Raw genomic sequence first — 25,812 nt, 5'->3', positions numbered from 1 at the left:
GAGACACTTCCAGTTCTCACAGGTTTCTGTAGAAGTTATATTAAGTTTCTGTAATTAGACCTTACCTGGATAAACTCATTGTCCTTAGATTTGAAAACAGGAAGTTCTGTTCACAGTAAGTCGCAAGTTCTGTGACGTTTAGTCACTGTTTTCTTTCATTAAAAACTTTATAAATGATTTACTAATGCCAAACAGTTCCACCAGGACTCTGGACTGAGCTTCCTCTTTAGTCTGTGGGGACTTTCAGTATAATTAGATTACAGAATGCTACAAGACATAGCTTGAAACAATTTGAGTTCTTCCCTTTTCTAACTGTTATCTAATTCATATTCTCCTTCTGACCTACAAAAAAAAAAAAAACCTACAAAAACCCAAAACCTTTTACAAATATCCACAGCAGCAGTTCTTCCAGCAAGCAGAAAGAATGGTTCCCTGTGAACAGAGTACAATTGTCAACAAAGTGCCACTGTGCTAAACTGCAAATGCAAACTGTTCTGAAACTACAGTGCAGCCAGCGTAACTGCATCGAATTTCAGTCTTAAAGGGCAGTATCTCACCAGCAAAGATACACTTGATAGGGCAGGCTCTAAATAGAATTCACACACAAGACTAGTGTGGGACTAACAACATGTCTGGCTAAAATGAAATAAAACCAGACAAGATTGGCTAGTTTACTTACTAAATGAAGAAAGCTGACTTGAGACAGAAAGCCCAGGCTCACATTCTTCTTTCAACAAGCCAGGCAGTCTGACTGCAGGCCTTAATGAGAAGGCTCTAGATGTAAAGACATTACACTCCAACATAGATAAGCAGTCCAAAGAACAATTTACTTTTCAAATACAAGTTAGTCTCTTTGTCATGAACAGACTAGAAAGCCTTGGATTAAATGCAAATTGGCTTTCTAAAAAAGCACTCTTTAATTATTTTTTTGTTTCTTTTGATAATTGTTCATTTGCACGGCAAAAATTAAATGGAGTTCATCTTCGAGGACAAGGAAGAGTGTATGAGGTGGTTCTAGAAGCTTCCTTCTAGTGTCAAAATCTGGACAGATGTATCAAATTCCCTTCAAACTGTGCTGTTATCAGGCTGCAGAATGCAGACATGGGAGAAGACATGCCTGGTGACACACAGGCATTGCCTCTCCTCCCCCCAGTTACTCTCTTCCTCCACTGAAAGCTACTACCCTCAGAAGTGACTCAGCAGAGAAAAAACCAAACAAATAAACAAACCAACTAAAACAAAACCTCAAACCAAACAACCCCTCCCAAACAAGAATAATACTAAAAAAAAACAAAAAACACACACAAAAAAAAACACCACCAAAAGAAAAGCACACAAAAAAACCCCACCAAAAAGCAACCCCCACCTCCCCAAACCAACCAACAAACCAAACCAAAAAGCCTCCAAAAAAACCCAACCCAACCAAGAACTGCCTCAGTTGAGGCAAAGGCCAGCACTCTCATAGAAGCTGGAACAGAAGCTAGTTTGAGCTTAATTGTCAAACCTTGCACCTCACTACAGCTTGGGGATAGCCATCTCCAGTAGGTAACAAAGCCCTGCAGCTACCTGCCAAGATCTACTTGGAGCTCAAGTTGTTTACAGCCAACCTCTCAAAAAAAACCATATTTGTCAAATATAACCAGACTTTGTAAAAGAACAGATAACTCATTGTGCAAAAATGCAAATGAGTATGGCTTCTGGAAATTCAGCATTAAGAAATTATACAGTCCAATTTCATTTCTTAGTGATATTGTGAATTTGCATTACTGTGCACATCAAGAGCAACTGATCCACCTGAAAGTTGCATCTTCAATTGTACATGGTGCAGATAAACAGGCATATGGAAAAACTACCATGAAAGCTGTTTCTATACATAAAAAGGCAAGATGAACAGAAAAAAAATGATTAGGAATTTACTTTTAATTAAAGACATTATGCATCAGGCACCCCTAGTGCAACAGCAAGAAGGTGGCTGAACATGGTTCTCTCTCTCTACATAGCAGGTTATGTAGCTGAAATAAGAACCGGATAAAAGTAGAAAAAAAAGAATCGAGAAAAATTTAAGATTTCAAGAAATAAATAGAAATTATAGTTATAATCTTAGAAGGTAAGAAGGTTATACACAAGTCTCATCCCTGAGATACTTTAAATTGGATACTAAAATTCAGTGTAATTTCTTACTATTAGAGGCAGTTATAAGCACTCCTGTAAAACCAGTAGAGAAAAATACCTTCTAGAGTTTCACAAAACATAACTTGTAAAAACACAACACAAAAATACAAATTCTTAAAGCTTTGGGCTTTCAAATTGAAGTGCTGTGCCATGAAATTTTTAACTAATTCTCCTTTAACAGTCTCTGTGCTACAATTGCAATAAACCACTTTTAGCCTCATTACTGTACTTCAAAGAGCAAAAGGTTTTCCATTCACCTGTTCTGTTCCTCAAGTTTAGCAAGTAATTCCAAGTCGTCTGGGCTCAGCTGTGTTGGTGAGGAGGGTGACAGGGCGGGTGTGGACAGAGTGGTGGAGGGGGATGTGGTGTGTAGGGAGGCAGATGGACTCGCCACCTGGCTGGCCATTTGACTGACGGTGTGCGACACCGTGTTCTTCACCCATGAGAGAGTGGAGCTCAGCTTGCCTGCAACCTTGTCTGTCGCCACCTGTATCGACAAAAAGAAGAGGATGCAAAAGCTGGCCTTTTTAAACTCCCTTCTTCCAGCAAACCTGCTGCATCCAACAAAGGAAAAAATATACAATATGCACAAAGCCACACTGAGATTATTTATTTCTCCAGGACCCCAAGGCTGTCAGAAGTAACACAAGCATCACCAGCAATACAGTATTATAGAAGTAACATGCAAGTATGTTGCTAATCCACAAAGACAAACCCAGAGAAACTCCTGATGTATACTCACAGAGCTCATCTCTGCAGTACAGAAATACCACAGGATCCAGGATCAGCTCCGACTTTCCATTATAAAAATAAATAGAAATAAAAACTTATTTTAAAACATCTTGATAAACTAAAATAATGGCACAGAAACTGTAGAAATGTAGAAATAGAAACAATCAACTACTTTACTGATAGACATTGAAGCAGAATATCAGTGTAACCCCCCAGACCATCCACTGCTCACCTTCACTAATCCCTATAGTGCCAGGACAGAGGAGCAGGGCGCTACATTTCTGATGGACACCAAAGCAAAGCATCCTCTAGCATTGCCAGTGTGCAGAAAACAGTCACAAAGAATCTGTGCCCATAAATCTACAACAGCTCAAAGTCTCACAGGAAGGCATCACACTGCTGCCTCTTTTTTCACTTTTTCTTCTGGTTGCTCTTACACCAAGTGTCCTTGATCCCCAGTCCCACTGCCAGTGCCTGGACAGACCCCAGGGTTCTGGGGAAAGAGCAAGAGGTGCTGCTAGAGTCAGGGAAGCAGTGGGCTTGGGAAAGCAAGGGTTAACTGGTGCTGATCATTATCTACTGCTACTTCTAGACCAGTGCTTTGGACAGAAGAGCAGCTGTTGGGGGCATCTTCCAGTGAACCCCTCACTAGAGCTTCCCTTCAGCATCTGCAAATATAAGAGGCTTTGACACACAGGAACTCAGAATTTAATCCTTCCCCAGCCCAACTCAGAGGAAATCCAGATGCATCTTAGAGGAAGAGTTAGCTGCCTAGTAAATGTTACAACTTGGCAAAACCAAGGCTGAAGAGGAACTTCTGAAGTGGTGTTGCTGGTTACTATTTATTTTGAACTTTGCTGATTTCCTCAAAACACTGAATTACTCAATGCCACAAAGAATTCTGCAGTACAGCCTATAAATAATTACTAAGATACTAAAGACACTGAGCTGCAGGGAAGAAAAAAATCCCTTCCCAAGATCCTCCAATAGAATCTAATTAAAGCAAAATTTCAACTGAAATAAAAAACTTTATCTCATCACACTGTGCATTTACCTGAAGCACAATATATAGACTTAGTGACTGATTGCTGAAACAGTAGCTTTTATTTGGATACAATGCTACAAAGAACTTTGTCAATCAAATCCAGCAGTATTTTATTTTCACTTCATATCAAAAAGAAGACACACTGAATGCCTTCAGAAAACAAGCAGAACAACACAGGCCAAACCCAAACAAGTGGTAATCAACCTTCCCACTTACTCTCCAACAACAACGTGACACCTCTAAGAGCTCTCCTAGCAGACTAGAAGAAGTTTCCAATTTCCATATGCTTAGCATTCATTCTGAAAATGGTATCAAATTTTGCTGGAAGTCTTCAGAGGTAGGGATGCAAACCACAGGTGGGGATAGTAAGATACCAACATAAGCATCAGAAAGGTCCCAGTTGGTTCTTGTTACTGTTGGACAGCAAAAATCAGATATATGAAAAGAGGAAAAAAAGGGGAAAAAAAAACCCACAAGAACCCAAAACACAAAGATCCCAACACATATCTTTTAAATATAATCTTGGAAAAATATTGCTTCCAACACTAGCATTTGACACCATCTTTTATAAAAGAAAGGAATGAAAATTACTAGAGGTTTCAAAATTCTAAGTTTAATACATGCATTAATATTTCACTCAGTCTATATCCTTTATTCACTATTGCTATGAAAGGATAAATTACTGCTGTTTCACTTTGAATAAAATCACATTATAATGAAGGTAACCCATACATCTCACTTAAGACTGATTATTTTCTCAAAGTCTTTAAACTGCTTAAAATATCACAAGTAATTCCAAAAATAAATGCTGGCAGAACCAGGGCCAATCTTAACACAGTAGAAATGACTGCCATACGCAGCAGGCTTTAGGAGTCACCCGCTCTAAGAATCTTAGGTCTAAGGACTAGAAAAGCAAAGATTTTTGAGTAATACCCTATGTGGTGCAAATGGGAAGAAAAAACATACATTCAACTTTTATCTTTTCACAAAGTCAAGTAACTGGAAAGACTTAAGGCATAAAACAAAATTCAAGGTCAGTCTGGCTTATAAATGATGAGGCTTACACTGTACAGTAAGGCAGCTGAAGGGGGGTGATGCAGGGACAGAAATCAAGAATCTTGCTAACATTCATTTACCAACATATCACTGGACATTAAAAAAGTTAACTCAAAAGTGTGAAGAAGACAATTATGTGAAGAATATAGAAAAATACATGGTCAAGAAAACCATGCAAGACAGCAGTTAAGTCAGTCAAAACAATGTGCCTAACAATACTGTTTCTCAGGGGAGCTCAGCAGTGCATTAGAAGAGAATTAGTACCCCAAAACTATTTCTAGCCAGCTATCTGAGAACATTGACACACAGAACAGGCAAAGTGCACAACTACCAAAAGCAAAAGTTTGAAGATCAAAAGGCTTACAGTGAAATTTGCATCAAAAACACATGAAGAATTTGTTTGGGGGAAAACAGTTATGGCAGTCACCTAGGGCCAAGCTAAATTAAGAAAAACACAATTCTGATCTAACAGCTAACTAGTCGCATCTACATCCTTTTTGCCAGGCTTTTCCAGGTTTCCTAAATATCTAGAGCCAGCTCTCTTGTCAGCATCAGCAAAGATTCCTGAACCAAGACATTGCATTTAGCTATGCGTTCATCATCCATTTCCCTAAACAGGATACAGTAACAGGATTTTTCATATTTCATCATTTCACCTGCCTTAATTTCAAAATTTATAACAGTGGCAGAACAGAGCTAATCTTTGAAAAGTGATTTAAGACCTTCTAGAAAACAGGTCACCAAAATTTGAAAACCAGAAAACCTTGGGCTGTATCCCAAGAAACCTGATCTGAACAAATGCATACTTCATTAATAAAGAAGATTCTATATTTTTTTATATCTATAGCTCTAGGAAATTGCTTCCAGAATCCAATATGCATCAGAACATTAATGGCAAAGTAAGTCATATGCACAGTTTTTAGTTTCTTTCCTGTGTGTGGTTTTATTCTAATCCGAGAACAAACTGGCATTTTGATGAGAAGTGGAAATAAAATACTCTGATTTGGAATTATAATATCCAGGAAGTCATTTATAAAGTACCAGGATTTTTAAAAGTGAGTATATATTGTCATTAGTAATTTTAGATGTTTGGTTTTGCTTGTTTCTTTTAAGTTTGTCTTTTCTTTTGGTTTCCTTTAAATACTAACATGAAAATAGAACTTAGTCTAAATTGTAATAGAAAATCACTGGCAATAAAGCAGATTATTTTGATGGTAGTTTATTAGTAATGTTGATTCTCTTCAGGAATGTATGGAAATAGCAGTTACATTTGTTGGGCTGATTCTAGTGATGTGGAAAACATGGAATACCAATATTAACGTGTAAAGATCCAATTACTCGAATTAATTATTTCACCAAATTTAAGCTGTAATTCTGTAGTTTGGTTTAATTTTTTTTTTACTCCTGTGAAGAGCAATGCACCAGCATTCCTATGGACATGCTGAGTATACCTGCCTTTTCAACTCTTTACCCTCCTCTTAATAAAAACTGAAAATCCCTGCTACGTCAGCAGCTTTCCAATTCCATGTACACTGTTCCACCCACATCACAGCTGTACTTGGCTATCACTGACCCACCACTGCTGCCTCCCACCTTTGTGCTGACAACCTCTGCCACAAGATCTGTCACACACCAGGACAATATGTACACACAGTACACAAATGGATCCTACTGACTCCCAGGAGATCTGTACCTCTCCTCCGACAGCACGAAGCAGAGAACAGGTTTCACTCTAGCCCTGACAGAGAAACTGGGGCTCTCCCAGTTACAAATCACAGGGACAACAATGAGAATACATTTAGGATGAATGACAGCAGATAGTTTCACTGGGCACTGCCAACTCCAGCAAACACAGGAAAATCTGTGTGAGAATTCAGTTTAACCTCCCTTGTTTAGAGATGTGATTTTGCTTAACACAATATTCTGGAAAGTCTCAAGAGAACAAGTCTCATTAAACCTTTAGTCTTTGGGGTTTTTTTGGGGCAGTGTCCTTAAGGCTTTCCTAAAGAAGTTTCTTTAAAATACACCTGCAGGCCTGCAGCAGCGTCTGCCTTTTGCTTGCAAGAACGATGCTCTGCACTTCAATTACAAAGTGTCCTTCCCTTTGCTACTCTTCATTGCTGTGGAAAAGAAATGGTAGTCATGTGCTGAGCTGTTTGTAGCAGTAACAAGGACAGCCAGACACTCCGCAGCGCCCCTCCTATGATCTTAGCTAGGTGACAGTGGCAAATCCAACTACACCCTCGCACCTCCGCCGCTCCCCGCTGGAGCCCTCCCGCAGGCGCGGCTGCTCCAGCGCGGGCGCACACAGAGCTCGAGCGCAGAGCGCTCCCGAGTCCAAACACCTCCCAGATCCAGGCGAGCTCTCCACCCCCGTTCAGCTAACCAGCCCAGGCTGGAAGTCCCCAGCATTCTTTGGCTCAACTCACCTCAGCCAGTTTTTCAACTCTGCAAAGAGAATTGGTTTCCTTCTCATTCCCAGCATTTTTCAGATGCTGAAATCCAAGTTACCTTTAAAGAGTACAAAAGGTAACCTACATTGGTGGGATGTATGCCAAACCATCAAGAACACCATCAGGATCCTCAAGCTATTACTAATTATTATTGACGTGTGATCAAAAATAGAATCAACAGATTGTCAAAATGTGCTTTTCTCTGGAGGGGGGTCACTCAAGAACCTGCCAATTTATCCTAGATTTTGAACACAAATGCCATTTCCAGCCCACTCTTGGGACACAAACGCCTTCCATTGAGGATGGCTAGGTCTGGAGACAAGCAGGCAGGGGCACATCTTCCTTACCCAGTGCAGGAGGACACATGGGACTGAGCAGGCATCTCTCAGCTCCAAAGCAGACACACTCATTCAGGTTCCCAGTCCTATTAACAGCTACACTGCTCCCGGCTTGCCAACGAACCCAGAGCACAGGAACAATTCATTGGCTTCTGCCTGCCTAAGGTCTTGCAGATCCCTCCTAAATAAATGTGTGAATTTTGAGTTTGAACATATTGATCTTTAAAACAATGGGGGACACAAGACTTAATTACCAAAGACTTTGTATTCTTACGAAGTTTCCACTGGGAAAACAGAACTACCAGCAATTCTCAACCACCTGATGAGTCAATCAGGCAAGAAACATTATGTTAGCACTCCTTGTACTTGCATTTGCCAGACAAAATCTGTTTTTCTAAAAAAGACTATTTAGATTTCTTTTAAAAAGGTATTTCAGTGTACATGTTGAATTTGCTTACTACATTTTTCCTGCATTTCCCTGAGGAACATCTGTATCAAACAATTATATCTTTATATCTTGAGTACGAGAAGATTACAAATATATTGAAATACTGTCTCAACTATTCATACCACATGACAAAGTAAAAATAACTGCAAGCCTTACACAAACACTACTGTATGTATCATTTGTTTCAATGATTTCTTCTCTTCATGAGAAGAGAAAGAAATGGGAACTTCCAGAATACAGGAAATAATCTCCATACTACTCTACATATAAAAAGAAGTCTGACATAATTGGGTCTGAAATTGTACATGTGGTTTCAAGCCAGTTTTATAGCATTCCATAGACCCAGTCTTCTTCCTGCTTCAAAGGTAATAGCATTCTAATATCTGTAGAACAAATTAAACCAACTCAGACAATGTCACATGCAGGAGATGTAGCTGGTGAGTCAGCCAGCTATCATGCTCCCATACAAGCTAAAATCCTAATTCAGGCCTCAAACATGGCTTCACTATAAACCTGATTTGGGTCTTTTACGATAAAAATTCATATAACTGATTTCTGCCAAAGCATGAGTGAGAAGTCCTCACGCTCATATTCCTGATTTTTCTTGTAATACCACTTAACAAGAGTCAGGAACATCATGGCTACCATTCCCTAGCTTCCATTTCATTTGATACACACTAGTTCTCCAAGTATTTCTGAAATACTAAATATTTCCAAGTATTTCTGAATACTAAATTCTGAAACAAAAAAATAAAGCAGTCTAACATGTTAGATTGTATAAAATTTAGGCTATCAAAGCTTAGCATAGCATAATTTTTTAAAACTCATCATCTGACTAACATTTTATGGGATTTTGATGGTCCCAGAGAAGGCTGAAGTGGCAGTTCACATGCAGAACTAATATATGAGGTGTTTCAAAGAGGAACTTCATTAGAAATGTTGTAGCAACCCACTAAGGGATGAAACCATTGCACAAAGTCATATGAGTATCATTTCCATCACTGACCAAGATGTACTAAATTTCATTTCTTTTCAAGAACAATTCCTGGTTTTAATTACCACTGCAGTCCAATGTGGTTTACAGTCCATCAGGCATTGTCCCAGTGAGCTGAGAAGACAAACCACAGTGCTTTTGCTGACACTATCTTCTGTCCATCTAGAGATGGTCCTTTATCAAAAAAAGTTTCACGTCTGACACAGGAATGTAACAACCTTTGAGAAACAGAGGCCTTCTTTCAAGGGAAAAGAAATAGATACACTGCTTTTGTGCCAAAGATGGCTGAGAGCTCCTCAGAGCTGCAAGAGAAAATACTGATGACTACAGTAAAAACCTTTAACAGAAAACTTCCTAGGTTCTCTTAGACCTCAATCTGGAAAATTTCTTTGTATTTGAGGTTCAGCATGTCAATGGCACACACATATACTTGAAGGCCCATTCCCTTGGCTAACAAAACAGAGGCAACAGTCAGATTAATCAGCTAAAATAAAATCAACATTGTCAAGTTTTTTTATGCAATAGATTGGAAGATTTAGGGGTTTTGTCTTTTCAGTAAAATGCAACTCAATTACTTAACTGGAGTTCAAGTATCATCAGGCACTTACAAAAGAGTAACACACTCTGAAGCACACATGTTTGTAATTACATCTCCTTTCTACAGATTTTACTTTCCTACTCATTCCCCAAAGCCTAGCTTCCTCCTGGAAAGGAGGCAGATCTGGCATCTACACGACATTAGGACAAAAATAAACAAAAGTGCACTAATGCAGTTAAAGTTATGAAAAGCTTCAGGTCCATATTTTGGAAGTGAGAAACAACTGAGGCCTATTTTTAAACATTCACTGACCCTTAATCAAAATAAATGTTTTTAACACAACCCTTCATTTAAAAAGGATACAAAATTTACAAGCAGTTAAACTGGTGTTAAGTTTTAAAGGATTTAGTACCTGACATATGAAAACTTACCATTCCATGCAACTTTGTTTATGTACTAGCAGCTCAAGAATTTTCTAGGTCGAATGCTCCTTTTTAGAGACCAGATAAACACAATGTGCAGGTTAGAACCAAAAAGCTCATCTCTCATTTACCAAGCTGTGCACAGTTCCCTTTCCAAAGGGATGTATGAAATGAGACTTAATGGAGAAACCAAAGGACATAAGCGTGTCCCTCGTGCAATATGGTAACACTTAAAATTTTATTAATTACTTACTAGAAGTAAAAAAATACAGAAGTTGGTGAGACCCTCACCTTCAGGATATTCCTCTCCTTTAAATGATCAGCTAAAAGGCCACCTTTCTATCAGTTACACTCAAGAATGAAACAGTTTCTAAATGACTGACTGGTAACCAGCTTTTCTTGTGAACTACAACTCATTGCAACCTGCAGCTGCTGACAGACAAGAAATAGAATGTAAAAGTTTCAGCAGTGAGAAGCATAACTAATTAGTAATTTCCACATAGGAAAGGTGTCCAAGCTATCCAGTAAACAGAGCAGATATAAACACAGCTGCAAACATCAATAGTCAATTCTTTTAACACAATCCATGCCAGCATCTGTGGTCCTGCAGTAATATTCAATTTTGCCCACTAATTTACTTACCATAGCCATGACTTGCCTTCACAAGCACTTCCAGCATAACTGGAAGCAGTGTACTTCTGTGCTGTGGAAGGGTCTCTCTCCATGCTATTCAAGTCTGTAATAGTGCTCCAGCAGCCTTCTCTAAGCACAGCACAGAGAAATCTAATTTTCCTTCGATATTTAATAAAGAAAAGGGAAATGGCTCTTCAGAGAAATGATGTATCTGCTCATCATCAGATGAAGTCAGTTATGTTCTGATTAGTTGGCAACTGACTTCTGCACTTTTATTTGGAAATAAGGGCCTGTTTACTTCTTTCAAAACAGGGGAAGAACAAAAGGAGATCAATGAAACACAGGTGATTTTTCATGTCAGCCTGACACCAAAAATTGCACGTAAAAATCCCAAGTCCATTTTAACTTAATGTGTCTCGTTATGGAATTTAAACTTGCTGTTGCAATCTTGTCTTAGAAAGACTGATTACAATCTTTCTCCATAGGGCTGGGAAATACTTACTAGGACTTCAGCCAAACCCATAAAGTTCCACCAGTAATGCATTCTAATGGAGGAAAAAAATTACTTTGCTCAATGAATGTTGAGTTTTAGTTCTGCTGTTTCAGACACCATAGAAGCTGGAATTTCTTTTTACTATGCCTGGAAGTAGTTCACTGCTTGAGCTACATATAATTAAGAAGAATGCATGAAAAGTGAGACACATAAAACTAACTTCTACACAATAGTTATGCCAACAGTACATGTTCAAAATGTTAGGTTTTGCCTAACTAATAACTTTTTACACCCATTTTAAGTGACATTTGACAGTTCTAGCCTTCCATAATGAAAATTAACAGTAAGCTTCTCTAACATCTTAGCTATATGTGCAGGGTTAATTTATGGCAACAACAATCCACTACTGAAACACTGACTCCATCTGCCAGCCTGATGAAAACAATGAAAAAAAAAGAAAAACCCACATAGTTAATGCAGTATAAGATACTGATGAGTCAGAATTTTAAGAACATGTTATGATGTCATCAAACAGGTACTTAATGCTATGCTAAGAATCACTAAGATTTAGTCATGACAATAGGCCATAAGAAAATTCAGGAGTTTGGGAAGATCAATAGCTTACCATATGGCAGAATACATTAACACAACCTACTACCAAAATACTAAGTTTAGAATTTTCTTTCTTTTTATTTCAAAAGATTGAATCATAGAAGCAAAAGTAATATTGGTCAGACAAGATGATAAAGTAACATAACCCATCAGAGACAGGCAAGGTTTGTTCAGGCAAAAGAACAAAAAGATATTTGATAATGGCTTTCGGATGCTTTCCAAGTCAAAAATTAGGACAAAATAGGTGTTCACAGTCATACTATCACACCACCTTACTTCTTGTCTAGAATAAAGACCCACCCTAGCATGTTACTTCAATCCCAAATATACAACTGCCTCACTGGGACTGGGGAGGATCACTCCTATAGATAATTAGCAAACAAAGTTGACAGTCACGTTATCAACTTCATCCTTGTCATCGTGACTGAAAGGAGATCCATTGCCTGAACCCTAGAGCAGGCTCAACACTCCCTAGGCTGTCCCCAAAACACCACTTGATGGCTAAACGGAATAGTTTCCAGAGTTCTCGGAAGTTAGATGACATTAGGAGAAATTACGAAAAGTGACAATTCACTAAATCACTTCTGCTGCTCGGAGCAGACGGTTTCTGTGCACACACATACGACAAAACCACATCACAGCCGTGTGTAAAATGAGCGGAGGCAGAGCAGGGCCCAGGCTCTATCCATCACCAGCTCCCCATTTCATGCAACCACCACTTACTGGAGAAGGAAAGGATGCACTGCACTGCACATACACTTGAGCAGAGATCACTACAATGAAAGCAAGACACTATTCCCAACTTAAAGGAATCCAAACACTGGCAACACGTGATGTCAAGTGTTACAACAGAGAAGGCACAAGGCTTGAATTCAGCATGCTACCTGCAAACTTCAGTGACATATTCAAGAACTTCAGGGAACACATTTAACAACTTCAAATGACATATTACTATAATATTTACTATCTGCCTTTTCTAAAACTGTTACCGTTTTAATTGGGTCTACAAATAAGAATTAATTAAGAGACTATAATCAAGGCAAGTATAGGTTGGTTTAGAAAGCAATATTCATAAACTCAAGGTTAGTTTTTATTATTGTTTCTTGGGTCAACCAGAAAATATTTTTTCTTATAAACTATGCACTTGACACTTAAAATTATATACAAAATGTTACATTCTGTCTGTTTTTTAAGCATTAGAATTTCTTTTTTCTACAAGTTAAGGAAACTTAAGAGTAAGAAAGGGTAAACAATCTTTAGTATGCATACCCCCAACTCAGCTCTTTTCCCCCTTCTAAATTGTGATATTAGAACCTTGAAATAGCAAAATAAGCATGTAAGCTAAGTTTGTTCATGACAAAGGACTTGTCTTTCCATTTTTAAAACTTCTCTGTTTACTATCAGTCTTACCCAGAAAATAAACTGACAGTAACTGTTTAGGCATGTTACTTTCTCCATCCCTTCTTCTGCCACAAATCTGGAAGGGCTTTTCTCCTAGCTCTTCCTTTCAACTACTCCAACCACCTCCTGCTTACTTGCTCAACAGCAATTAAACAAGTCCACAGAAGACAAAGATACAAAGAGCAATTCGAAAAAACCCAACCAAACAAACCAACATTTCCAAAACAAAATATCCAAGCCACCAGCTGTAGCTCAAGAAGTGCTTAAGCCTCAACCTGTGCGAGTGTAGGAAGAGATATGGGAAGGAAGTAGGGCTGTTCTGTTGAAGCTTTCTTCTCCAAACATCTGGTCCTCTTCAAAGTACTGTGGGGCTGGATGGACACTCAGTGACAATCACTACAGCTGCTGTCAGCCCACTTGATAAAATTCAGGCAATGCTGACTCATAATACTGAGTGCTTTCCTCCTGATCATGCCCTTCTTTCACTGGCTGTCTCTATTTCCTCTCCTAATCCTTACTTGAGAAAGAACTCATATCTATGCACTTCAAAATAAGCCTTAAATCTTTATACGCATAAATACAGAGCTGTGATCAAAGCTGACAGCTCACACTGGGAAAGGGAAGAAAAATAAACAGGCACATTTATAAAGACATTTTAATGCTATCTACCAGTAAGCAAACAAGATCCAACTGCCATTTTCTTTAGGCATGTGAGGCAAAATGAATTTTTAAAAAAATAGTTTTTTGCAAATACTTTTGGAGATAAGTAAAATATATTGAATATTATCTGTCCTTCTCTGTATTAGTATCTCCTTTCTATGTCTTTTGTATGTGATCTTTGAAAAAGAAAGACCTATCCTAGACTGATGCAGAGTGCAATGTTTTGATGCAGGCAGTGTTAATGGCAGCTCACACTGGAAATTGAAAATCGTGTAAGCCAACTTCTCCTTTGCCACAAAATTGCTTTATCAATGCTGACGATTAGCAGGTGTTATATGGAAGCACAGAAGCGCGGCCATAACTGAATAACTAAACCTGGAATATATAATAGCCAGAACATTATTATCGACTTTTTACCCTCATTATATAATCACGTTCAGGCTGATGCAGCAGGAGTTCTCGTATGTGAAAATTATCTCGCTCAAGAACGACAGACCCGCGGGTTCCTGGCCCGGCATTACGCCGATAAGCCAAGGAAGAGCCAGCCCTCTGCACAGACCCGCCGGAGGCTCCCCGGGCCGCGGCCCCTCCCGCGGCCGGTGCCTCAGGGCACTTCCACCGCGCCCGCTGCCCACTCGTGTCCCGCCGGGCCGAGGTGCGGAGGGACCGGGACACGCCGACCCCGCGGCCCCCGAGCCGGGCAGGGCCGCGCAACGCGGCCTCCCCACACCCCGCCCGGCGCGGACGCTCCCTCCCCGGCGGCGCCGCCCGCTCCGCCGCCCACCGCGCCGGGAGGGCCCGGACGGGGGCGGCCGGTGCTGCCCCGGCACCGCTCGGCCCGGCCCCGCCGCCGCCGCCCGAGGGGACGGGACGGCGCGGCCGCGATCGCCGTGCCCCGCCCGGGCCCGGTCGTCCCCCGCCCCCCGCGGCGGGGCCGCGCGCCCGGCGCGCCTCACCTTGGGAGCGCTGCCCGCGGCGGGAAGCGGCGGCGCGTGCGGGCATCGGCGTCCGCGCCCCGCCGAGCCCCGCGCGCCGCTCCGCCGGCCCCGGCTCCCGGGCCACGTCCCTGCCCGCGCCGCGCGCAGGCGCACTGGGCGCGCAGCCGCCGCGAGGGGCAGCCCCGGCCCCGCGGGCCCCCCGGGAGGGGCGGGCGGCGGCTCTACCCCGCCGCGCCGCCCGCGGCCGGCCGGAGCCTGCGGGTCCGCCGGCGGGAACCCACCGGCGCTGCTCCCGGAGGGTGCCGCGGCTCTCCCTGCGGGCCTCGGGGCTCCCGGCGCCCTACGCTGGAAGGCCGGCCGGCGAGCCGTCTCTGCAGCTGGGTCGCTCGTGTGCTGCCCTCGCGCGGGTCGCCCGCTGTGTCACCGCTGCCGCCTCCGCACGGCCCCCGGCCGTGAGCCGAGCCCCCGCCCGGCCCCGGGTCGCGGCATCCCCGCCGCCCGCGCTCGCTCCTCACGGCAGCGGCACGAAGCCGCCGCGCCGCCGCCGCACGAGGCGAAGCCCCTGCTCCGCGGCAAGCTGGGGGCTTGGTGTAATCAGAGTGTCTGCCCAGGCACCTCCATAACGCCGGCTCTACGCTAGAAGCTGCATACAGGAACGCGTTCTCCGGGAGCACCACCGCCTCGGGCTACACGGGCCCGTCCCTGCGCTCATTTGTCAGGCACGTTTCAGCCAGATGCCGATTCGGTTACACAAACAGCTGAGAGACTGTCTGCCCGGAGCAGCTCCCCATCTAATAATGAGCCCATTCGCCATTGTCCTTCTACAGTGAGTAGAGACTCTAGACAAAACCATACAGAAATTTTCATTTGGAAGAATTCTAACAAAACCTCTAATAAATATTTTTTATTTTAAAATATTTATGAAAGCAATTCCAACACTACCAGAATACATACAGTACTCTACAACACTACTTTATAGCCAAGTATGCAAAGAATACAATCTTTAAAAATAAAGCATGCAGTAATAGCAGGGATAGGTTATCACCAGGCCTTCAGCCAAAGTCTTTTTTCATTGAAATAAGGCTGTCACTCCTGCAAGCAAGAGCAAAAAAGATCCAAACCAATTCCTACAAGTGACCACAAGGGTCAGTCCAGTCACAGACAACAGCCTTACTGCCTTCAGTCCTCTGCAGACAAACAGGGAGAGAGTCCCGGTTTGCAGGAGATGCTGCTCAAGCATCATTTTCGCCAGTCCAAGAGACTTATAAGTACTAGACATTGCTGTAAAACCCCTACTTGATACCTTGCTCTCCAGAACACACTTAAGTAAAAATACCACATATAAGAGAAATTGAGAAATAGCATTAAAGGGAAAAAAAAAAAAGAAAGCTTATACTTTTCCCCCATCAATGTGTCATGAATAAAAGGTACTTCATTAAGGCATTGAAAATACTAGCTTTTACCTTAACGTGTTCAGAGTGTGTATGAATAGCAGTCACCCTTCTAACAAACATTGTCACTAAAAGCCAGAGGAAAAAAGCCCAGAGGAGCCATTCACCCTGAATTTGTAAGAGATGCTGGGGTGGGGCTAATAAAGCCAGCTGGAGTCTCCATTTTGCAGGGTGGCAATGAGTAAGAAAGCACGTGGGTGTGGTAGGTTAACAGGCTGATTTTTGCCGTGGTGAGCTATTTGAAGAGTAAAAAGTCTTTTTACAGAGAAGAGCAAGAAATCGATTTTGTTTTTCCTTGTTTAACAAAAAGACTAACAAGTCTTGCTTATGATACCATTGTCTGTGAGGCATTTGTCATGGAAATAATTGCCCAGTAGTAGCAGCAGAATTTTTGAAGACAATGGATTTATATGCCAGAGGGGAGGAAAAAAAAGTGCTCTGCTAGAGATACTTTCTGTACAAATTGAAAAGCACATAGAATTCTGAACTTTCTAAAATTAATTCTTAGATCACAAAATCACTTTTCACTTAGGTTGAAAAGATCTCCAAGATCATTGAGTCCAACCTTTGATCACCACCTTGTCAATTAAGCCAAGGCACTAAGTGCCACATCCAGCCATTTCTTTAACTCCTCCTGGGATTGTGACTATGCCACCTGCCTGGGCAGCCACTTCCAAAGCCTAACCACCTTTTCAATGAAAAAATTCCTTCTGATATTCAACCTGAACCTCCCCTGGCACAGCTTGGGGCTACATTCTCTTGTCACTAGTTGCCAGGGAGGAGAGGCCAATCTCCATCTTGCTACAACATCCTTTCAGACAGTTAAATTACTTCAGAAGCTGGCAGGTCCCTACCAAGTAGGAACCACGCTGGTATTTGCCTGATGTAATAAACATTTATTTTTTCTTTCATTTTCTTGGTTATTTATATCAAACTAATACTTTTTAAATATTGGCTTATGTATAACTAGCAACGTGGATTGTTTATATTTTTTGAGTGAAATGAATGAGCATAACCAGACAAATGCATCAGGAATGAAGATTCACTATTGTCTGACAATGTCAAGAAACCTGATGCCACTTGACCTATTTGATCCAGTGTATATATATGTGCAAGTCTATATTCTTGCTTTAATGCATCAAATATCAATAATCCCAAGCAGCTATCATTTCTTGTAAGAACAGTATTCAATTAAGACTTTGGTTGGTTTGATGCTATTAATTACTTGCTGCTTGATCGGTTGTGAGAATTTTCCCTAGAAAATGACAGAAATTAAAATCCTATCACATATCCATAATTGGTGACTTTTTAAAAGACCAGACCCATGGATTTTTTTTCTGTTTAAGAAGCCCTTCTCTGTGATATACTTCTGGGTAATAACTACCCAGTCATTTAACATAAGGAGACTTGGAAGCAATAATGCATTATGTGTAGACATTAGATGATAGCAATATTATTTTTTCCTCAGCATTGTGTTTCTCTGATATTACAGAATCAATTAAGTTGGAGAAGACCTCTGAGATCATCAAGTCAGAGCTTTGACTGAACACCACCTTGTCAACTAAACCAGGGCACGGAGCGCCATGTCCAGTCTTAAACCCCTCCAGGGATGGAGACTCCACCACCTCCCTGGGCAGCCCATTCCAACGTCCAATCACTCTTTCTGTGAAGAAAACCTTCCCAATGTCTATCCTGAACCTCCCCTCCTGCAGCTTTAGACTACGTCCTCTTGACCTATTGCTGCCTGCCCGGGAGGAGAGGCCGACCTCCACGTTACTATAACCTCCTCTCAGGCAGTCGTAGAGAGTGATAAGGTCTCCCCTTCTCTCCAGGCTAAACCCCAGCCGCTCCTCACAGGACCCTTCACTCTCCAGACTCGTCCCCAGCTCCGTTTCCCTTCTCCGGACTCGCTCCAGCACCTCAGTGTCTCTCCTGAAGTGACGGGCCCCGGCTGAGGCAGTGCTGGCGATGCGGCGGCACCGCGGGGCTCCGGGCCCGTGCTCCGGGGGCTCGGCGGGGCTCCGGGCCCGGGCTCCGGGGGCTCGGCGGGGCTCCGGGCCCGTGCTCCGGGGGCTCGGTGGGGCTCCGGGCCCGTGCTCCGGGGGCTCCGGGGGCTCGGCGGGCAGCGCAGGGAGCGGTCCCGGCGGGAGCCGGCCGTGCCCGGCGGCGCTGCCCGGCCCGCCCGCGGTGGGTCCGCCGGGCCGGCAGGGGGCAGCGCGGCGCACGGGCGGCCCCGCCCCGCCGGGCAGGGCAGGAGCTGCGGCTGCGCGGCGCGCGCGGCCTTTTCCCGTTTGCTGCGGAGCGCAGTCGTTGTGCGGAGCGGGCCCCGGCCTTAGGGACCGGACAGTGCCTGGCACGATGGTCGGTACCGGTACGGGGGGGCTCGGCGGCATCGCGTCCGTCGTTCCGCGCCCGCCGCGCCGCGCTGCCCGCGCGGATGGAGCCCGATTGTCGTGGGCTCGGGGCGGCCGCCCGGCGCCGGCGTGGCAATGGCTGCCATTCTGCCGGGGCTGCGCCGCGGGCGGCTCGAGGGGCTCCGGCGGGGCCCGGTCCGGCCCCGTTACCGGCTGCGCTGCCCCCCATGGGCCGCGTCCTGCGGGGTCCCGCCGGTGGCTGCTGGGTCGGGGCCGAGCCGCGGGGCCGGGGCTGGTACAGCCCCCGGTGCCCTGCAGCAGCCGCGCCGGGCCCCGGGGTGCGGGTGTCGGACCGGCTGAGGGCGGGGGGCCGTGGGGGAAGCGGCTCCGCGGCAGAACGTGCCAGAGAAGTCACGGCTGTGCGGGTGTGACAGGAAATGAGCACGGTCATTGCTCCGGTCCGTGCGGACAGGCCTTCGGTCAAAAGATACTTCCATAAAAGATGCACTTCGGTTTTCTCTTGAAACATTAGTTCCTGTGGAGGGGTAAAATTTATAGGGTTGGATGTGCGGGGTGGTTTTTTTTTTTTCCATTTCATTTTTACGGTGCTCTTTTTATCTAAACGTACAAGAAAATCTGTATAATTCCTGATTGCACTATGGTTTTATTCATGGCACGTTTAGTCAGAATGGTGCTGGCTTACAGGGTTTTATGTTAATAACACGTAGTTTATGTTTCTTATCCAAGGGGTTTGTGAAGGTTGTCAAGAATAAGGCGTACTTCAAGAGATACCAAGTGAAATTCAGGAGAAGGAGAGGTATTATTAAATTGCTTGTAGCACACAATTAGATGTCCTTGGTGAATATTCCTGCTTTGTGCACGCATTTTGCACACTGCAACTGTTGTTTTTCAGAGGGAAAAACTGACTACTATGCTCGCAAACGTTTGGTTATTCAAGATAAAAACAAGTACAACACTCCTAAATACAGGATGATTGTGCGTGTTACCAACAGAGACATCATCTGCCAGGTAAGGCCTGCGGTGTTTGCTGCTTACCTGCCAGCCTTGCCAGGGTGAGGTCAGCTCAGAGAGGGAGGCTTGGAGCACCTGGGGTTTCTTAGGCCAGATCTGCACAGTGTTTGTATTGTAGAAGAGCTCCTTAGAGGAGGACAGTCTTCAGTGTTAACTTCAGTAATAAACCGTGTGCGTTGTAGAAAAGTAGTGTCACAAGTGTTAGCACTTCTGCTGTGAGGTTATTTGTAGTGAAAGATTGTACTGCTGTAATGATGCTGGGCTAAGTAGAACATTTTTGGGAGAGGAAAGATGCAATGTTTTTTTTTTTTTTTACTATATTTAAAGGGCTTCAAAAAGAGGCCTTTTTTGCTTGGCTGAAGAAAACCAAGTTGGCAGCGTGACCTGTCAACCTGCATTGACTGGTGCTGTATCTGAAGGTGCCTTCTCTTTTGAGAGTTCTGTTTCCATGATATGTGGCTCTCACGAAGCTCTGAGGCCTTATGGTGGCTTTCCTGTGAGATTGAAGGAGACTTGTAAACAAGAGTAGTAGGCACTTTTTCATGGTCATTAGTCTGCAGTTGTGTGTAGCATCATATGCAGTTCCTGACTGTGGCTCACTTTTCTTGTTTAATTTTTAGAATGTTTTGACTAATTTTGAAGGTAAAAACTTACGAGTGCTTGTTTTATAATAAATACATGTTGAGCTCAAAAAAGAAGCAGCTAAGTTTAACTTGGTTTTTCATAGAGTAGTTATCTGATGAGAACAGTTCCGTTGTTAATGAGGTTATTTTATCTTTGAAACTCAAAATGAAAATAAATGGTTGCAGGGGCTTACATCTGACTGCCAGTCCCTTTCCAGTATGTCAGAATCCTGCAAAAATGGGACAACATTTGGATGCAGAGAGGAGGTGTGGGAGTCAAAAGGAGAAAGTTTCTATCCGTGAAAGGAACAGCAGAAACGTATCTGATAGTCCTGCTGTCCCAAAGGGGACCCTGTGATCATGATGGTCTTAGACCACGATCAATAAAATCATTCCATAAGGTTACTAACAGTGTTACCACAAAGTGTCACGTGGTTCTTGTATTTTTTTTTGAGATGTATCAGAAAGTGGGATAGAATTCATCCCCATTCATAATGATTCTTTGAAAGGTTGCTCTTGTAGGCAGTTTCTGGCCTCTTCATCTATGTGGAAAGGTAGTTACAAGTTGTTGCTGACAAACATTTTAGCTGGCCTAATGCATGTTTGAATTCTTTGTGTCTTTACTTGAGGAGTTGATTACTCCTTTTGCAAAAACAAACAAACCATGGTGGTGGGGGGGAGGTGGCAGAACAAACAAACAACCCCCCAACAAACCAAAGCAGCACCACTCCTTGAGCTTGCATGCAGAGGTTGGCAGGTTTTGCACACTCACATCCAGCATTCGTGCTGGCTTGAGTAGGTGGCAGAGGAAGAACAGTGGAGCCCTAACGCCTATCTGTTGCCAGATTGCCTATGCCAGAATCGAGGGGGACATGATCGTGTGCGCTGCCTACGCCCACGAGCTGCCCAAGTACGGCGTCAAGGTGGGCCTGACCAACTACGCTGCTGCCTACTGCACCGGCCTGCTCCTGGCACGCAGGGTACGTATGGGCACGGCCCTGGGGCTGCTGCCCTGCTCCCTCAGGGAACGGAGAGACCGCTTCCTTCCGTGCTCTGTCAGCCCACTGAGTCTTTGGGGTTCTCAGAATGGTAACTTTTGCTCTTTGCCATCATAGATTTGCTTTGTCTTGTGACTTGTCGAGTCGCAGTGGGAGGTATGGCAGCATGCAGGCTCAGCTTCAGCAGCCCACTTTTATGTCTCAGCCCTTAAGTTTGGTGGAGGGAGGGAGGGAGGATAAAAATGTAAGAAATGCACCTTGTAGAGTTTGAAAATATGTAAACAGCAGCCATCCATTTCCACAGGGGTTCATGAATAAGTCTTAAGTTCAGTGGTGTACCTGTAGGAACAGAAGGTTGGAACTTAACAGACACACAGTGGTAGTTGTTAAAAAGCTTTGTTATTAGTATTGGGTACATACTTTTTGTAAAGAAATTTGTTAAAAACATGATTCTACTGCAAATTCACATTTTAAAGTAATGGTAATTCTAAATTATTATCAGTAAATGGAGGGAATTTCAAAAGTGTGTTTTCTTTCCCCACAGCTTCTGAATAAATTTGGCCTTGATAAGATCTATGAAGGCCAAGTTGAAGTCACTGGTGACGAGTACAATGTGGAAAGTGTGGATGGCAAGCCTGGTGCTTTTACATGCTACCTGGATGCGGGTCTTGCCAGAACTACCACTGGAAACAAAGTCTTTGGTGCTCTGAAGGGTGCAGTGGACGGGGGGCTGTCTATCCCTCATAGGTAATGTGTGTTACAAAGAAGTCCTTCAGGATTAGCCTGAGATGCTTCTGTATGTGACAGTCTACTTACACTAATCAATTTATGCTGAAATAATTTTGTACTGACATGGTAATGGTTATGTAATTAGATTCTGGGTTTGGAGGTTTTTTGTTGGTTGGTTTTTAATCTACAAATGCAATTCTGATAGTGCTGCTGGGAATCTTAAAACTGTCAAGAGATGTTATGAAACTTGTAGAAACTAAAGAACTATCTTGTTGCTTTTACCCAAAATCAAGTGAATGCCCTTATCAGATCTTCAAAGGGTATTTGCTTGGTGTCACCAAGTTGTGTGTAGGTGTTAATTTCACTGTGAAAAAACTACATACCAGGTACAAACCCACTGGTACTTGATACAGTTGTCATTACAGCAGTATGAGCAGTCCACCTTCATTTTGAATTTCCACATGGATATTTGGACTATTACCTAACACTGGAATTACAGCTGAGTGCTGCTTTCTCCCAGCAGCAGTGGAGGAAAGGAACTATTGAGATCTTTTGTGTGTTTTCCCACCCTCTCCCATGCTGTCCTATCCTTGGCTAATTGCCCAGTTTTTTTGAGTTGGCTGCTACATGATGATACTTGCAGTGACTGAACACGCTGTAGTTGGTCCATGGCGTGTATATGATGTACTGCAGTGTTTCAAGACGGGACTGATGGCAGCTGAGATGAACTTAAAACTTCTAATTCCTATTTTTTATTAGAGGGTCCTATCCCTCAGTTATCTGTAGGAGAATCTGATGTATGAGTCATTTCAGTGTGCATCTTAGCCTCTGAATTAGAGCCTTAATGTGACTGTACCTGCTGTTTGACAGCACCAAACGTTTTCCTGGCTACGACTCGGAGAGCAAAGAGTTCAATGCTGAGGTTCACCGCAAGCACATCATGGGCCAGAACGTGGCCGATTACATGCGGTACCTGATGGAGGAGGACGAAGATGCCTACAAGAAACAGTTCTCCCAGTACATAAAGAACAACGTAACACCTGATGGGGTAAGATTTATCCAGCTGGAGCTCAGGAATTTAAACAGAGATGCTGATAGAGACTTCTCTAATAATGCAAATAAGTCTGATCTGTAAAATTATGTGACTCATGTTGTATGTTACCATGCAAAGAAAATATTTTTTTCCTTCATTAAGGGCTCTATAATATTAGTGTAGAACTTCTGAAAGGGGGCCCTTTTTGCCTGCTGTGAAACTTAATATTTTGCCTGTAAATCCAGGCTTACTGGACCACTTTCTCCCATCCCTAACAGAGAAACTAAATTTCAAGTTTTTGTACAGACTCTCTGCTCTTTCCTTATCCTGCCCCATAGCCTGTCATTTCTGCATTTCTGTAGTGCTTGTAACTGTGGTGAGCATGTGGTTGTGGGTCAAATCTGTGGTACTGTTTGTGTGACCCTAGAAGGGAGTTCTGCTATTCCAGGTGAATAGAGAGAGCCCAAGATAGTATTTCATGAAAGTCTAGACTGTAATACACTTTTATTTTAGTACTGCTTCACGTTTTAGAGTTAATAAAATACTCGAGGATGGGTAAGAATACATAGGTGGTTCTTCTGCTCTTTCCAAGTATCAAACTCCTTCCAGATGGCTTGTCTGCTGCCTGTAATATTCTTGCTTGGTTCTCCTAGTAAGTGATCTTGGAGCTTTAAAACACAACTACCTTATATCCCCTTTTTAGGCTACAGCAAACTTCATTCTCTATCCCTTCATTTTGGGGTTTTTATAAATTAACTAGTTGCTAGTTTTTTCTAACACATTATAAAAATAAAATAATGTAAGTGCCAACTTCATCTGCTTTCTAAACAAATAGTAGTTACAGCTTGTATTCAAATGAAGTGAGTCTAGTATTTAGGTCACTATATAAACACTTGCTCTTTGTACATCTAAAAAGTTTTTCACAGTTGAGATCTAGTGGTCTTAATTAACCACCAGCAAAGATATTCTTAAAATTTGTGCTGTTATGGAGCCAGAGTTGCCTTTGGGATAGAACAGCATTATTGCATGCCTGGGGACAATGCAGGCACAGGGATCTTGGATTTCTGAAAATCCTACAACTGGACCACTATGGTCAATTTAATTTTTTTTTTCTTTTTTTTTTTTTTTTTCCCCAAGATGGAAGAAATGTATAAAAAAGCCCATGCTGCTATACGGGATAATCCTGTCCATGAAAAGAAACCTAAGAGAGATGTCAAGAAAAAGAGGTAAAACTCTCATTCTTTTTAACATCTGTGTGACTTCTCTGTTGGAGATACCTTAGCTACCGTGAAACAAGTAATGCAGTTTTGCAGTTGTGTCATTAGTTATGTGTTAATTAAGATACAAGCAGTTCTGTGTAACTTCAGAGTTAAATTTAGCAGCAGGAATATAAAATTCAAGAGCTCTTAACTATTTAAAAATCAAAGTGAAGAATGTTTGTGGCTTGAATAGCTGGAACAGTGTGTACCTTCAGGTTCCAGTGTTTCCAGTGGGAAAGTTGCTTCTCTTCAGCTGAGAGCTTATTGACTATTTTGTCAGTACCAAACTATTTTGATTTTTAAGGGTGTGTGAGAAAAGAAATCAAGACACAGCAGTTGCATTGGGCTTGATAATGCCTATGCTTCAGTTGCAGAGAATACAGAGTTTACCTCTAGAGAAATTAGAACTGTCCAGCCATGCCTTTTGTGGTGTTTTAACCATAGCCTTAGATCATGAGAAAATAAGCATGTTACAGAAGTGGGAATATTTTCTCCACTGTGCTCTTAATCACAGTTGTGAGGCACTGCTACTTTTTTGCTTTGGATGTACTGTACACTGTGCTTCCATTACAGGTGGAACTGTCCCAAGATGTCTCTTGCCCAGAAGAAAGACCGTGTTGCTCAGAAGAAGGCCAGCTTCCTCAGGGCCCAGGAGCGCAGAACGGAGAGCTAAGACAACTTCCACAGTTTTCTGTGAAGCTTTGGAAAAAGTGGCAATAAATTTATTGAGGAAGCAACTGTGTAAGACCAGCTTATTTATATAGTTTATAAAAACAGAGAATATTTTTATTGTTTTTATTTTTTATTAGGTATTCTGTACCTGAAAGGGTTTTATTCTCCCCTCTCCAAGTACTGTGTGAATTGAGTTTTCACAGAGAAGAGAGGTGACAGACTTCAAAGACAAAGGCTGCTGCATCAGAATTACTTGTGTAAGGAGGAAGTCAATTTGATTAATTTTTAGCATGGTTAGTACCAAGGATTAAGTATAAGAGTTTGCTGCTTCTAACTAGAGAAAGATGTAAATTTTTTTAAAAGGCTGTACCTGTGTTTCACAATTCTTTCAGCATACTTCATGTCTGGGGGGAGTCTGGATGTAGCTTTGGAAAAAACCAAGAGTAGTCACAGTAGGTTCTAAAGCCTGTGCCCAAAGGTAACCTTAGGCTTTCAGGCACTTACCACCTCCAAGCTTTGGCTGCTACTGAAACAGGTACTGTTTTGAATTGATTACTTCACATTATTTACTTGATAAGAGAATTCACTTTGAGTTGTATATAGGGGGTAGGTACAGAGGCCTTGTTACGGAAACATTAATGTGGCAGTCACACACCGGAGCCCCTGAGCCTTTCCCCTTGACTCCCCACACACTCACCAGACCATGTTCCCTTCATCCCTAGAGTT

At 42.7% G+C, this 25,812-nt stretch overlaps 2 protein-coding genes and 1 non-coding gene across 8 annotated transcripts in view; 2 read left to right on the top strand and 1 right to left on the bottom strand.

Moving 5' to 3' along the window:
• The window catches only part of EVI5 (ecotropic viral integration site 5), a 76,203-nt gene extending 57,775 nt beyond the window's left edge, over positions 1–18,428 (bottom strand). Inside the window, exons 1-2 of one of the 6 annotated variants that reach the window (XM_053984883.1) lie at positions 18,306–18,428; positions 2,430–2,659 (exon numbers count right to left, since the gene is read on the bottom strand). In XM_053984883.1, the coding sequence (XP_053840858.1) occupies positions 2,430–2,578 (149 nt within the window). In that variant the 5' untranslated portion in view covers positions 2,579–2,659; positions 18,306–18,428. Of the gene's footprint in view, positions 1–65; positions 241–2,429; positions 2,660–2,914; positions 2,966–14,953; positions 15,034–15,216; positions 15,289–18,305 lie in introns of those variants that run through there. The other 5 variants (XM_053984881.1, XM_053984884.1, XM_053984879.1 and 2 more) reach the window with 5 other exon arrangements.
• A 195-nt stretch (positions 18,429–18,623) lies between these two features.
• RPL5 (ribosomal protein L5) lies at positions 18,624–25,151 on the top strand. Its single transcript, XM_053984892.1, has 8 exons — positions 18,624–18,747; positions 19,488–19,557; positions 19,654–19,769; positions 21,241–21,375; positions 21,938–22,140; positions 22,993–23,170; positions 24,293–24,381; positions 24,988–25,151. The coding sequence occupies exons 1-8, from the start codon at positions 18,745–18,747 to the stop codon at positions 25,085–25,087; spliced, it is 894 nt and encodes a 297-aa protein (XP_053840867.1). The 5' UTR covers positions 18,624–18,744; the 3' UTR covers positions 25,088–25,151.
• Positions 22,745–22,841, top strand: LOC128811875 (small nucleolar RNA SNORD21). The gene has a single exon (XR_008438519.1). It is a non-coding gene; the product is annotated as a small nucleolar RNA SNORD21 (small nucleolar RNA).
• Positions 25,152–25,812: the final 661 nt, after the last annotated feature.

The sequence above is a fragment of the Vidua macroura genome, chromosome 9, assembly GCF_024509145.1.
Source record: "Vidua macroura isolate BioBank_ID:100142 chromosome 9, ASM2450914v1, whole genome shotgun sequence".
Taxonomy (NCBI): domain Eukaryota; kingdom Metazoa; phylum Chordata; class Aves; order Passeriformes; family Viduidae; genus Vidua; species Vidua macroura.
The sequence above is the reverse complement of the archived record's forward strand: the minus strand, read 5'-3'. Positions and strand labels throughout refer to the sequence as shown.

What these genes read in the sequence shown, in the direction of transcription:
- RPL5 (XM_053984892.1), top strand. An exon ending in GGGCTGTCTATCCCTCATAG is followed by an intron (nt 22,141 to 22,992) that starts GTAATGTGTGTT and finishes GCTGTTTGACAG; the next exon opens with CACCAAACGTTTTCCTGGCT. An exon ending in AGAGATGTCAAGAAAAAGAG is followed by an intron (nt 24,382 to 24,987) that starts GTAAAACTCTCA and finishes CTTCCATTACAG; the next exon opens with GTGGAACTGTCCCAAGATGT.